General features: G+C 38.1%; 1 protein-coding gene across 1 annotated transcript; it reads right to left on the reverse strand.

Annotated features, from left to right (window-relative positions):
- Positions 1-3,513: 3,513 nt before the first annotated feature.
- Positions 3,514-6,817, reverse strand: si:cabz01007794.1 (mucin-5AC). The gene is made up of 7 exons (XM_044098382.1): positions 6,657-6,817; positions 5,777-6,270; positions 5,462-5,650; positions 5,264-5,359; positions 5,013-5,148; positions 4,760-4,903; positions 3,514-4,112 (listed from the first exon to the last, which is right to left on the reverse strand). The coding sequence occupies exons 2-7, from the start codon at positions 6,263-6,265 to the stop codon at positions 4,069-4,071; spliced, it is 1,098 nt and encodes a 365-aa protein (XP_043954317.1). The 5' UTR covers positions 6,266-6,270; positions 6,657-6,817; the 3' UTR covers positions 3,514-4,068.
- Positions 6,818-13,912: the final 7,095 nt, after the last annotated feature.

Consider the following 13,912-nt stretch of genomic DNA (forward strand, 5'->3'; position numbering starts at 1 on the left):
AGCAAGGCATTTCAAAGTGCTTTACATCAAATCAAACACAAAAACACAATGCAACATAGAATCAACAATAAAAACAACATCAAGTCAGATTCCGTCAATAAACTTGCATTGATTACGTTTCAAATACAACTCTAAACAAGTGGGTTTTTAGTTGAGATTTAAAGGAAGTCAGTGTTTCAGCTGTTTTACAGTTTTCTGGAAGTTTGTTCCAGATTTTTGGTGCATAGATGCTAAATGCTGCTTCTCCTCGTTTGGTTCTGGTTCTGGTTCTGGGGGTGCAGAGCAGAACCAGAACCAGAAGACCTGAGAGGTTCTGGAAGGTTGATACAACAGCAGCAAATCTTTAATGTATTGTGGTGCTAAACCATTCAGTGATTTATAAACTAACAACAGTATTTTAACGTCTATTCTTTGAGCTACAGGGAGCCAGTGGAGGGACTTTAAAACTGGTGTTATGTGCTCTATCTTCCTGGTTTTAGTCAGAACACAAGCAGCAGCATTCTGGATCAGCTGCAGCTGTTTGATTGATTTGTTGGGCAGACCTGTGAAGACGCCGTTACAATAATCAATACGACTGAAGATAAACGCATGGCTGAGACATTAGTTCTTTAATCCTGGAAATGTTCTTCAGGTGATAGAAGGCCGTCTTTGTGACTGTCTTTATGTGGCTCTGAAGTTTCAGGTAAGAGTCCATCACTACTCCCAGGTTTTGGGCTGATTGCGGGTTTTTAGTTGTAATAACTGAAGGTGTGCACTGACTCTAGATCTATAATTCCAGATATATAACTAGATCTATAACTATATCTATAACTATAGATCTATAAGTGTAGATCGTTCCTCTTTAGGTCCAAAAATAATAACTTCAGTTTTGTTTTTGTTCAGCTGGAGGAAGTTTTGGCACATCCACACATTTATCTGTTCTAAGCATCAGTTCAGTGATTGGATGGGGTCAAAGGTCACCTGGTGACATCGTAATGTAGAGCTGTGTGTCATCTGCATAGTTATGGTAGCTAATATTATTTCCTGTTCCTGAGCTAGTGGGAGCATATAAATATTGAATAAGAGGGGTCCTAGGATTGAACCTTGGGGTTCAATCCTAGGACCCCTTTTGGAGGCTTGACCTCTTTGATGAGAAGTTTCCAATTGAAACAAAGAAATCCCTGTTCCTTATGTAAGATTCAAACCAGTTAAGCACTGGACCGGAGAGTCCGACCCAACTCTCCAGTCGATTCAGTAATATGTCATGGTCAACAGTGTCAAAAGCTGCACTGAGGTCCAACAGAACCAGCACTGTGGTTCTCCCACAGTCCGTATTTATATGGATGTCATTGAACACTTTGACTAGGCCAGTTTCTGTGCTGTGGTGAGACCGGAAACCAGACTGGAAGGAGTCAAAGCAGTTGGTCATTGTTAGGAAGCTATTTAACTGTTTACACACAACTTTTTCAATAACTTTGCTGATGAATGGGAGGTCAGAGGTCAGAGATCGGCCTGTAATTCTGCAGTAGTGATTTGTCTAGATTGTTCTTTTTTATCAGTGGTTTGATTACTGCCGTTTTCAAAGCCTGGGGGAAAACGCCTGATGAGAGCGATGAATTTACTATTTGGATCAGATCAATAGCAACAACAGGCAGAACTTTCTTAAAGAAATGTGTGGGTAGGACATCCAGACAGCAGGAACTGAAGCTTAATTGACTTATAATTTCCTCTAGGGTTTTATAATTAAGTAGTTGAAATCGGGTCATTTTCCCTGTATTTGTTTTGTTTGGGCTCAGTGTTGGTACTGACTTTGTAGTGGATGTGCTGATTAATCCTCTGATTTTTTGAATTTCCTCTGAAAAGAAACTGGAAAACTGGTTACAGGCGGCAATAGACTGAAATTCAGGTGATAAGGTGATAGGAGGGTTTGTGAGCCTGTCAACTGTTGCAAATAAAGCTCGAGCATTGTTAATGTTTTTGTTTATGACATCTGCAAAGAAGGCCTGTCTTGCATGTTTGAGTGTTAAATGATAGTAACATAGTTTTTCTTTATAGATGTCATAATGAACGTGAAGTTGAGTTTTACGCCATTTTCGTTCTGCCCTACGGCAGAGTTGTCTTGCAGATCTAACTGTGCATTTCTCCATGGAGATTTCTTCTTACCAGACACAACCTTCACTTTAATTGGGGCAATGGAATCAATGATATCTGAAACTTTAGACTGAAAATCATTTACCAACTTATCTACGTCATTACAGCTTAAGGGTGAGGAAGAAGAGTAGATTTGATTAAATGTTTCTGCTGTGCTTTCAGTGAGAGAACGTTTTGTGATGGTTGCTGTTTGTCCAAGTGGATTAAAGGATAAAGAGCTTTCAAAGATAACAGCGAAGTGATCCGACAGGGCGACATCAGTTACAGAGACATTGGAAATATTCACACCCTTACTGATAACCAGGTCCAGTGTGTGTCCTTGAGTGTGTGTTGCTTGTTTGACATGTTGTGTTAGACCAAAAGTCTTTAGGATATTAGAGAGCTTTTTAGCCCCTCTGTCTTGGGGGTTGTCAACATGAACGTTAAAATCACCAACAATTATTAAGCATTCATAATTAATACATACGAGAGATAGAAGTTCATTCAACTCAGTAAAGAAATTTTCCACATATGTTGGAGTTTTGTATAAAGTTAGTGTCAAAGTTCATTTGAGGCTTTAAATCTCAATTCCAAGATACTCAAAAGAAGTAAAGTGACCCAAAGAGATTTTACTACTATTTACTGTATTCTTAAATATTGAAGCCACGCCTCCTCCTTTTTTGTGTTTTCTATTCTCACTTAAGAAATTGTAGTTAGGAGGCGCAGATTCAATTAGTACGATCGGTTCATTATTGTCATTCAACCATGTTTCTGTCAGGAACATAACATCGATATTATGCTCAGTGATGAAATCATTGATTAATAGAGCTTTAGCACAGAGAGATCTGGTATTTAAAAGAGCTAATTTTAGTGACTTGGAGGCCAAGCGTTCTTGAGTCTGAGGTTCCTTTAGGCAGGGGAACCGTCTGAGATTTGAATTAGGTCCACTGTATTTTATGTTTCTGTTTTTTGTAACTTTTCTTGTAGTGATCCGGACAGGTAATGTCCTGTTTTGCAGTGCCAGGGGGCCAGATACATTCTGGAGAAGGACGGGTGTAAAAATAATATCTGGACCCCGGCCTCAGACCTCAGAAACACAGAGTGATGGATCCTCTGGGAAATCAGAGGCAGGTGGCTGAAATGTAGTGAGGTCTGTTACATGAGTGCTAAGGAGAGACGTCCCAAGTAGAACCTGTTGATTCAGCCCATCTATAAATTTAAGAAACTCTGGTCCAGAAGACATTTCTCTAAAGGTGTCTTGTGAATCCTGTGAATCCTGTGAATGAGTGGATGAGCAAGGAGGGGGCGGAGGAGGAAGGGTACCAGTCGCTCCGTCTCCAGCGGAAATGGAAAATGTTTAAAGAAAGTGCTGAGTTAAAAGTAGAATAAAAAGGCTGGACCAAGTCAGGAAGATGTATTTATTTCAATTTGAATAATTAAGCTGACAAAGTATTTTGTTAAAAATATATATTAAAATATTCAATTTGCAACATGTATTACCACATTTAACGTGTTAATTGTATTAACATGTCCATTCACATCAGCCATTAAAGACTTCATCATTTAGGAAGTGCTAAATAATTAACACCATTATTACAACAAAGAACAATGTAGTGTCAAAAGAAATAAGACTTGAAGATTTCAACATGCACCAGTAAAATGGGCTTCTAAAGTAACCAGATCTTGAAACCCAAATGCTGTTGATGATGACATATTTTTGACTCTTGACAAAAATCAGTTTTTTCCTCATTTGTTGAAAAGTTTTACATTGCTCTTACATCTCAGAGCAGAAATCCAGTAGTCCTGTGGGTAAATAGTTTTATAGAACTAAAGAAGAAGCAGGTGACATCATTTCTCTTTTGATTCAGAATCACAAACTTGTCAACAAGCAGCGGATCAGAGGCTTGAAGAGTTGTTCATTGAATCAGCATAAAATGAACTTGGTGGAGATAAGCTGCTTCATACTGCCGTGAAAGCCAGCATGGACACGGTGACCAGCAGAACTGTAGGGGAGGAGACAGAAAAGAAGTAAGAAATTTGGTGCTTTGGTCATTTTTAATATGAAGAACCAGCAGATTTGGAGAACATCTAAAACATGCTTGCTGCATAAAAGCCTTGAGAACGATCTTCATGTGAGACTTTGGCAAAAAATAAAAGTAAAGATTAAAAGTGGAACAATGTTTTACTGACTAAACACAAATTTAACTACAATCAATTAAGTTAGGACTCTGTATCCCCTGTTTTATAGTAAAAATAATTTCAGTGAAATGCTTCTTGTAGCCGTCCACCAGTCAATGATTCTGCTTTGAGAGAATTTTGCCCCATTCTTCTCTATCAGCTATGACTTTTCTTTTACCTATTTTAAATCACCACCCTGAAACTCATCCAGATTATGTTGGAGTTCCCAGTTCTATTTTAACAAGGAATTAAATAGAAAATGTAAATTTTAAACTACTTGTATTCAGTCGAATAGTTTGTTTCTACCAGGAATGATGTAGGCAGCTTTTAGAAACTAAAATAGATGCAAAGGCTGTCCATTAAAAAAGAGTTACTGCTTTTAAAAAAAATGTCATTTAAACAGAATATGAATACCTTTCATTATCTATATTAGCTCTATATTGTCTCCCTGGCTTTGGCGTCATTAGCTTACCTGGCAAAAATGACTGTGTGTGTGTGACTGGATAGGCAGAGGAAGTGCTGTTTCCTAGCAAATTGGTGATGTTGGTGGTAGGGTCAGAGAGGTTCACAACAGGTGTTAGGACTCTGAAGGTTGGGTTTCCCAGTTGCCCGGAAGCTGAGAAAAGATGCAAAAACACAAAATGATTTCAAACGGTGATACCAATGACTCTGGTGATTAGCATAAGTGACATTGTAATTGCGTGATGGTTAAAGTGATTCCTTACTGGCATTGTAAGATCCAGTTGAAATAAACGCGGCATAGCCTGCTGCTCGTGTCGTTGTGTCAGGTAGATCAGCTGAAAATGTACACTGGATTTTTCCAGTGGTGACTGATCCCTTCACATTGCTTGTGTTCAGTGTCTGAAGAGGGAAAGAGTTTAATTTATTGAAAGTAAAACAATGATGTCCATGCAAACATTGTGTCGCACAAATTGAGAAATATATCCCTACTACTAATGCTGTATAAGTTTCTCACCTGTGTCAGATTTAGAACCAGATTATTGATGAAGCCAGTGAAGAAACGGACAGCACCGTTGTTGTTAGCGCAGATGTAGACTCTGTAACTGGCAGACTGTTGAAAAACATATTATTTTATTTTCCATCTTTTCAAACTTGAATATTGCTCTGGTTTAGATTCCATGGTATTTTAATCTATTCATAAAATATGCATTACCAGAGATATAGCAGTTGACAAACCAGCAGCAATGTAGCCGTCTGTCTGTCCTGAGAGCTCAAAGTTGTACGTTTGGCCACTTTGTTGCTTGGCAGAAAGGAAATAGCAGGTTCCAGAAGCGGGATCGCACTTTGAGGGTTCAGCTGCACAGAGCTTTGAAGTGCCACATTCTTGTCGAGAAATACTGGCCTACAAAGGTGAAGGCATGTATTTTAAATATTGCACTATAATAATCTTTCAATAAACTTCATAGTGGATAATTTTTTTATGTTCTTTCCAGCAATCTATTATTATTTTTTATTTTGTATGACTTACCACTGCAGGTATGATGGTTGTTGCTGCTGCAGTCTCATTGGTAACTGGTGCTCCTGTGGTCGTATTAACTGGTGCCACGGTGGCTGTATTTGCAGCACCAACTAATCCATTAAAACCTGGTGCCACCACAGTGGTTGTGGTAGTTGTTGGTGCAGTGGTTGTGGTAGTTGTTGGTGCAGTGGTTGTGGTAGTTGTTGGTGCAGTGGTTGTGGTAGTTGTTGGTGCAGTGGTTGTGGTAGTTGTTGGTGCAGTGGTTGTGGTAGTTGTTGGCGCAGTGGTTGTGGTAGTTGTTGGCGCAGTGGTTGTGGTAGTTGTTGGCGCAGTGGTTGTGGTAGTTGTTGGCGCAGTGGTTGTGGTAGTTGTTGGTGCAGTGGTTGTGGTAGTTGTTGGTGCAGTGGTTGTAGTTGTAATGTTGCTCTGAGCATTTGTGGCCATAAATGCCCAGGATAGCATCACCAACAGAACACTGAGGATCAGTAGTTTATCCATGCTGTCTGGAAAATGTAAGATAGCTTAATTAAGTAACATAAGGGCTTATTTTCAGTTATATGTGAGATCTTCAAAAAGATAATCTACTTGCCAAATTTTCTAATATTAAAAAAATAAGTTTTGCTTTATATTCCTAATAAAACATTTTATACGTATTATGAAATATTTCTATAAGAATAACAAAGCATTTTAAGAAATGTCTAAATAGGGAGTTATTTCATATCGCTAAAGAACTTCTAATTAGCAGTTACCTAAGCTTCTTTATATAATTACCACTTACCACTCCTCAGATGGTTAAAATTGTCATTTGTTTGTATAATATAGTAGCTGCTGCCGCCGTAAAAGAATATAAAAAGGAAAAAAGAAAATTGAAGTTGGTTGTTGTACCTACCTGTAAATTTTTTTTGTCCTTAGTGCAAAAGATAATTCCTTAGAATGTCCTGTGTAGGTGATGTTTAATCCCCAGGTATGATTTGCAGGTGGATTGTTTCTGATGTCTTCTGATGCACAGGTGAATCTGTGACACCTGTTTACTCCGTTTCACTATTTATCTCCTAGGGGGGAGGAGGATATAATAAAACCTGAGGGAGGTGGAGAAGAATGGTGATAAATGTGGTATGTTCCTTAGTGAGTTTACTTTTAGAGCCACCCAAAACACAGATTTGATCGTGACAGAGATTAGATCAAGGAAACAAGTAGTTTTTTAAAATTTTGTCTTGTCACACAGGCATGAGGTAAGAACATTCTTTTGAAGTGACTGGAAAAATGTCTCAGTGTACCTCATACATTTAACTTGGACATGTTAAGACTCTACGAACAGTATAGGAACAGATCTCGGAAAATGGCAAAATTAAAGTGAACAGAGTTACAATTGAATAGGTGGATACATATTCAGCTCAAGAGACGGGAGAAAACTGATTACATTAGTGTCACCAAAAACAGCAAATACCATAGCATTTAGTGTGGAGACAATGTTTGAGCTCTGACGTTTACCTGCAGCTGTAATGACATTAAAACTTTATGAGATCAAACTTTTTTTGAATAAAATAAAAAGCAATTTGAAATGAATGGACTAGTTTCGATGTTTTTGAGACTTTCTTGCAGCAGCTGGCCGTCCTTGACAACCTTCACGTTCCAGTGAATCTAGCTGCTATGGATTCCACACTTCTGGTTCCCAAGCTCTATCGTCACTTCTATTCTGACCAAGTGAAAATTGAGACGAGTCTTACGCTATTGTTAGTCTTAGACTACTCTTGTGATGCAAGAAGTTTTAAAACCGAACTCTGGTATTATGCGACACCTTTTTGATTCCACTCTTTCAACCAAATAGAGAAGGTTTTTCCTGACAGGTCAAAACACTCTAAATATGTCTTTTTTTTTGTCCCAGGATGTGATAACAAAATAAAACAATGTACAAGTGTATTAGTTGACATTCAAAGCCAAACACAATGCAGAAAACTGGTTTGTCAGTGGAGGTGCAAGATACGTTTGTATTTTGCCCCATTATGTTGGGTTTCTAATTGTGGTTTCTAATTAACACCTCCCTAAAACAGACAAGCCTAGACATCTTTGAACTACGCCTTATTACAAAGGTGGAGTTTAGTTGGTCATCTCAAAGTTTGTGTTGTTCTTCTCAGTTTAGAACAGTTTGTATGTCTTCTTGCTTTGTTTAGTATTTCTGGTATTTCTGGCTGGCTTAGTTTCGGCTTGCTCTGCTTGGTTGTTTGGCTTTTTTCTGTTTAGATCTTGTCACCATCACCGTCTCCATGTATTTGTTTGTACTTGGCCATTACTCCTAATCATCCTTCCTCAGTTGGCTCCAGATTCTTGATTCCTGACAGGTGTTCAGAATCGGCTCAGTACCACCCTAGTTTATTTACTTGCTAACTTTGCTGGATTTTTTGTCATACCTTTCTGTCCAGATTCTGTTAGCTTCCAGAAAGCCCTAATGATCAACCCGCTGATCATCTTGTATTTGCATTCAGCAGTGACCAGTAGACTGGTGAAGTAGATGCTGAGACTTGAACTCAAAGACTTGAGAACAAGAGTCCCCAGTCTGCCATTCTCCACCTCTGCACCTGCTGCCATCGCAATCGTTTTCACATAGCTGAATCATTAGACTTTCTAATACTTGGGTTACACCTTCACATCACACCTGAATCCCAGCATGTACAGCCTAGCCCACATTCCTATGCCCTGTCATCCAACCAACAGTCATGAGAATGACAATACTAGGCCTTTCAGGATAGCAAATTTTGCTGAGCGATTAACTGTCTCAAAAACTATTGCGATAGACGATAGTATTGTTTGAAGACCTTTGTACACTGATTTAATGGAAATGACGTAATAATGTATGCGATTTCCTGCCAAAGATAGAGACACTTTATTTTCAAAAGAACACTTAACACTGGAACTGGTAAAATAAACAAAACAACCAAAAACAAAAATAAAATGGATTCTCAGTCTCCATTAACAAAAATGTACTTGAATAAAAACACCAAAGTGGAAATAAAAACTGCATTCAACCAAAAGAGTGCAGATTATGAAGTCTGTTTATCATATTGCCCTTCTTCAGTGATCATTAGATTTAAATTGAGAAGATGGAACATCGACTACCTGATGCAATAGTTCACACTACACCTTAGTTCACACCTACATTTTCCCCTTACGACAATCTTAGGACGTTGATCGTTCTAAGATTGTCGCTTGTGATTTCATCACCGATCATCCTGTAGTGTGTTGTGTGTTACGGTAGGTAGATCGTGGTGGCCGCTCCGATCTAAATCAGGGGTTTTCCCCGACTGGGAGCTTTTAACTCAGCCTGTTGAATGTGACAGGTAGCCAATCAGAAAGCGCAGATTCTCCTCTGCGCTTTCTGAGGGGAAATTACAGAGGGGAATCCCAAACAGCTGACACGGTGCAACCCGAAGTCCAGCTGATATTGGAGATAATATGTGGAAACAACATTAATGGTTATAAAATATTTTGTGCAAAGAATATGGAAAATGATGAGGGGAGGAGTTGGAGCGAAATTGCTACTTGATGAACCCGGTAACTTTTCAGCTGTTCTTCATTAACGTGACATAAATAGGTTCTAATGATTTTCAGTCAGTCAGGACGTTACGCTGACACTAGAGCCACATGCGTTGCAGGTAGATTGTAGTAAATGCCTGGTTTTAAAATTAGTTAACTTGTAGCCATTATTTTGTGCCCATTGTTTGACGCCACATGGCACGATCGAACCATTATACCTAGGATTTCTGTCGGCTAATGTGTGATCTCTCAGGTTTTGAAAATGGACCGACAATCGGTCCATTCGACAGCTCTAAGATGGTGTAGTGTGAACTGGACATTACACTAAGGAAATGAGGAAGGGAGGATCAGTGGAGAGCAGCGGAGTTGAGCCTTTTTTCATTCAGTGTCATCAACAGAAAGAGAAAAAGGCCGGAATTAAAATGACGTCGATAGTTTTAATTTATCCTACGATTAATTGATTTATCGTTTATTGCGACAGGCCTAGACAATACAGATGCTGCTAATCCTCTATCACACCAATAATATTCCCAGAGTTCCTAGAAAGGGATTAAGGAACATTAGGTTCTCCATGTTCCTCTTTTCCCAGGGGTTCTGAGAATTACAAGCCTCTCATAGATTCTCTGTCTTCAAAGTCCAATGATGTGCCTCTCCTACCTCAAACTATAGGCTGAGGTTTTCTCAAGCTGGTTCTAGACAATATTAGGGCACTTCTCCCTAATATTGGGGAGAACTCTAACTGGTTAATGTCTGGTTTGGTTCTACCCCAGTTTGGAGCGTCTCCATTATGGTCTATTCCTTAATCTTGTGGCCATGAATATAGCCAGGAACGTGGGTGAGGCATGACTGTACAAAATAGTCTCTAATAAGGTTTGCAGCGAGACTGAGCAATGGAGAACTTTGAGGTTGTGGTTTTGATGGACTCAAGTACATTTGCCTCGTTCAGATTGGCACTTCTCTCTTTGCTAGTAACACTGGTAGGCCTGAGGTAACTTTAGAAAGGGCTTAGAGTAGTGAAGGAAGATTTGACAGGTTTACTTTCTTCTTTTCTTGCTGTTGTTCTTTTTATGTTGCAACAAAAAGAAAACATAACTTTTTATTCCACAATGAGAAAAATATTCACATTATGACTGTCATGGCTAAGCCATGATAGGAAACTAGTCAAAAGGAACAGTTTTAACTGATCCACACACAGCATGCATGTTCATGACTAGAGCTTTCCCCTGGTCAGTATTGTTCTGCCAGCTTATGGTGTCGAAATGCAAAAAGAAAACTTTTCCACTTAAGCCTTCATACATGGTTGCCTCTGGGCTTTAAAACTTAAATCACATGGGGTTTTCCACAAAATACTATTTTATGACATTTCTTAGATCTTTTTCTCAAAAGCTGACTTTTTGCAGTGACTGTGTGATTGCTTTAAACATTCTTCCTATCGCCAATGTTGCTTTATCCCTCAATCGTGATTAAAAGAATATTAAATAGAATGATACAACTTATTTGGTTGTATCATTTAAACAACAAAAGCTGCTAAACAACAAAACATGTGTAAATATTTCCATTAACATTTGTTGACGCGGAAACAGAGCTGACTGACAGGATGTCTGACTCCACCGCACCGCGCATACTTCAGCAATATAAACAAATAGCATACAAATGCTCTGTATTTACCGTCTGCTCTCCAGCAATGCCAGGGTGTCACTGCGTCAGCTGCCCATCAAGGCTGGTGTGGCAGCAAAACCTACTTTAAGTATTTTCATACTTTGTACCACTTTAGCCTTTGGAAATAAGCATCTTTTATAACCCAGCTTGTTGCACATATCAGTTGGAGAGAACAGTAGCAACTTTTGCAAAAGAGTTTAAGGAAATAACTTTATTTTCTAAAACATATTCATGTTTGTTAATAAAAATATTGATGCTGACTGATTATCATAGTCGACAGAACATCTGTGTTTCTCAGCCTTCCCACTCTTACATAGACCAGACTCGAACTCTACCCTTGAAATCTTTTCAGTTTTCCACGAACTATGGTATCCAGTTATTTCAAATGATGCTATTTTTGGTTGTGTACTTTTGTTCTACATTTGATTTCTTCTTCTGCTTTTTCGTAATCAAAGTTTACGAAAAACTTTGATCACGCTTTGATCATCTTTGATCTATGTAGATTTAGAATAATCAATTAACTTAATTTCTGGAGTGAAACTGGAGTACAACACACATCGTTTTCCCTGTCACCACGTCATGAGCTGCATTAAAGTTCATATGCAGTCAATACTTGAGCGTAACAGTGATGTATTACAAATTTGTGAAGAGGAATAAGGCCCGTTAAAACTTTTCGGAGAAACATTTTTCGAAAAAACTTTCTTTTCTTACGAGTGGTATGTTTTCTAATAGCAGTGTGAAACTGGTGTTTTCCAGGGTTGGCCCTTGGGGAAGTCAGCGCTGCTTGCTTTACATGTTTTTCTGCTTCAAAAGGCTCTGTTTATGTTGACAGATAGTTACAATGTTTTTCCATGATCAGATGACATGCTTGTGAGTTCATTCATTGCTTTAGGGAAGGCAGGTTAAGCACAAAGGAACACCTGAAGGCACAGGGTTGATAAATGCTAGTCTAGCCAACTGCTTGTGAACGCTCGGTTCCCACCAACACTACAAATAAATTTAGATTTCACTGTTTCTAATGCAATTTAATGAATGGCAGCAGCGGATTTAAAATCAATAAACAATAAATCATTTTAAAAATCAAAATAAAGAAGATTCAGAAAAAACATAAAGACTTAGGAGCAGTTTGCCAGTTGGTATCCACATTTCACTACTTCTTGCCAACTTCCAGCTCTTTTACTCTGATAAAAAATAGCCTATATATATGTATTTAAAACATGCCAGTATATCTTTCATCAGATAAATAATTATTAAAATTATTTAGATGATTTTTTATGAACTTTATAAAATTGCGTAATATTTTCTCCCATCATGGTTTGGATGTTCTGGATGTTCTACTCATTAAATGTTAGAAATTACCTGGATAGCAGATATTTACTGGTGTAACACACCTTCCAGTAGGCTACGTCTGGAAGACTAATTTTAACTTTTGTTACTATCAGCAAATGTAAAACATTGCAATAAGCTCTCAGTTGTAAAACATATTGAATAGAGCAAGTCAGTGTTAGTCAACAAGCCATTGAGAGGCCACATGCTAATCACACCATTTTAGCTAATTTTATCTCATAAACTAATGCTTGCATACTAAATGGAGTATAGGTCAATGTTAGTCAACATACTAGTAGTAGTAGTGATAGCATTTCAGCTAACTGTGGCATTTTAGCCAAGTTTGATTCATATACTAAGGTTTGCATACTGAATGGAATAAGTAAATATTAGTCAGTATGCTAGTGATAGCCCACATACTAATGGCAGCAATTAAGCTAAGATTAGACCTTTAGCAACTTTTGGTATTAAAGCAAAACTTAATATAATGAATGGAGTAAGTCAATGTTAGACAACATGGTGGTGATAGCACATGTGTTTTTAGCTAAAATGCAATAGTGGTTAGCTATTGGTTTAAAATTTTATCTTATAAACCAATATTTACATACTAAAAGGAAAAAGTCACCGTTAATAAACATCTTGTAGTAACAGCTCCTCATTTTCACTCAAAAAGTCAGATAAGAAAAGACAAAGAAATTAAAAATTTATAAAATGGAAAAAATTCGAAAGGACCAGCACCCAATAACAACAATACGACTCAAGACGGCGCTGGCCCAACAAAGATTGAGAAACACTGGTCTAGACTCTATAAGGACAAAAATATTTAACTTTAAACATAACAGTTGTGTGCTTAAGTATTATTTTATCATTCAAATAAAAGCACTTTTTATCTGTATGCTGCCACATTACATCAATGGGAAAATGTTTTCAGCATTATTTAGTTTTAAGAAGACAACTCATTGAACGCACAGACGGCTACCTGTTAATATCTGAACAGTTTGTTAATGGGCAGCTTCAGCGATACGTTCTGCCCTAACTGGCCTTTTGAGGATGTTCGTGATCTTGACGACATCCCTGCCTTAAAGCATTGCTAAGCTTTTTGTTTTTCCCAACCAAACATTGTAATTCTACCTTGATCACTAACACGAAACATAAGATTATTTGCCCAAGGCTGGTCTGAATATAATCTTAAACAAATATAAAATAGCAAACCTAACACAATTTCTAGTTTCTCATAGTCAGTCTCCAACTTATTTATGTAATTTTGCCATTCTTGCAGGTTATTCCATCAGACTGTTTGTAGATAAAGACTGTTTTGAATATCTCCACCCCATCCGTGGCCCCCATGTTGTCAAAGCAATATCAAACTATGTGAGCGCATGAAACTAAGCAACATCAGTGAAACTGGGCAGACCTGCCGAACAGCAACAAAGTGTCTCCCTGATAGGTTGCCTTTATTTCAACACTGGTCTGTGGCGTTCCTGAAATTCTTCATGTGTTCACTTTGCGTATGTCTCGGTCATTTGCTATGAGAATGTTGACACCCTTGTCAAACAGCACAGTTTGACTAAAATAAAAAGTACATAGATGACTTTGTGAGATCCGGGTTGTCTGTCTGGCTGCATTATA

Source organism: Gambusia affinis, linkage group LG18, assembly GCF_019740435.1.
Source record: "Gambusia affinis linkage group LG18, SWU_Gaff_1.0, whole genome shotgun sequence".
NCBI classification, from domain to species: Eukaryota; Metazoa; Chordata; class Actinopteri; order Cyprinodontiformes; family Poeciliidae; genus Gambusia; species Gambusia affinis.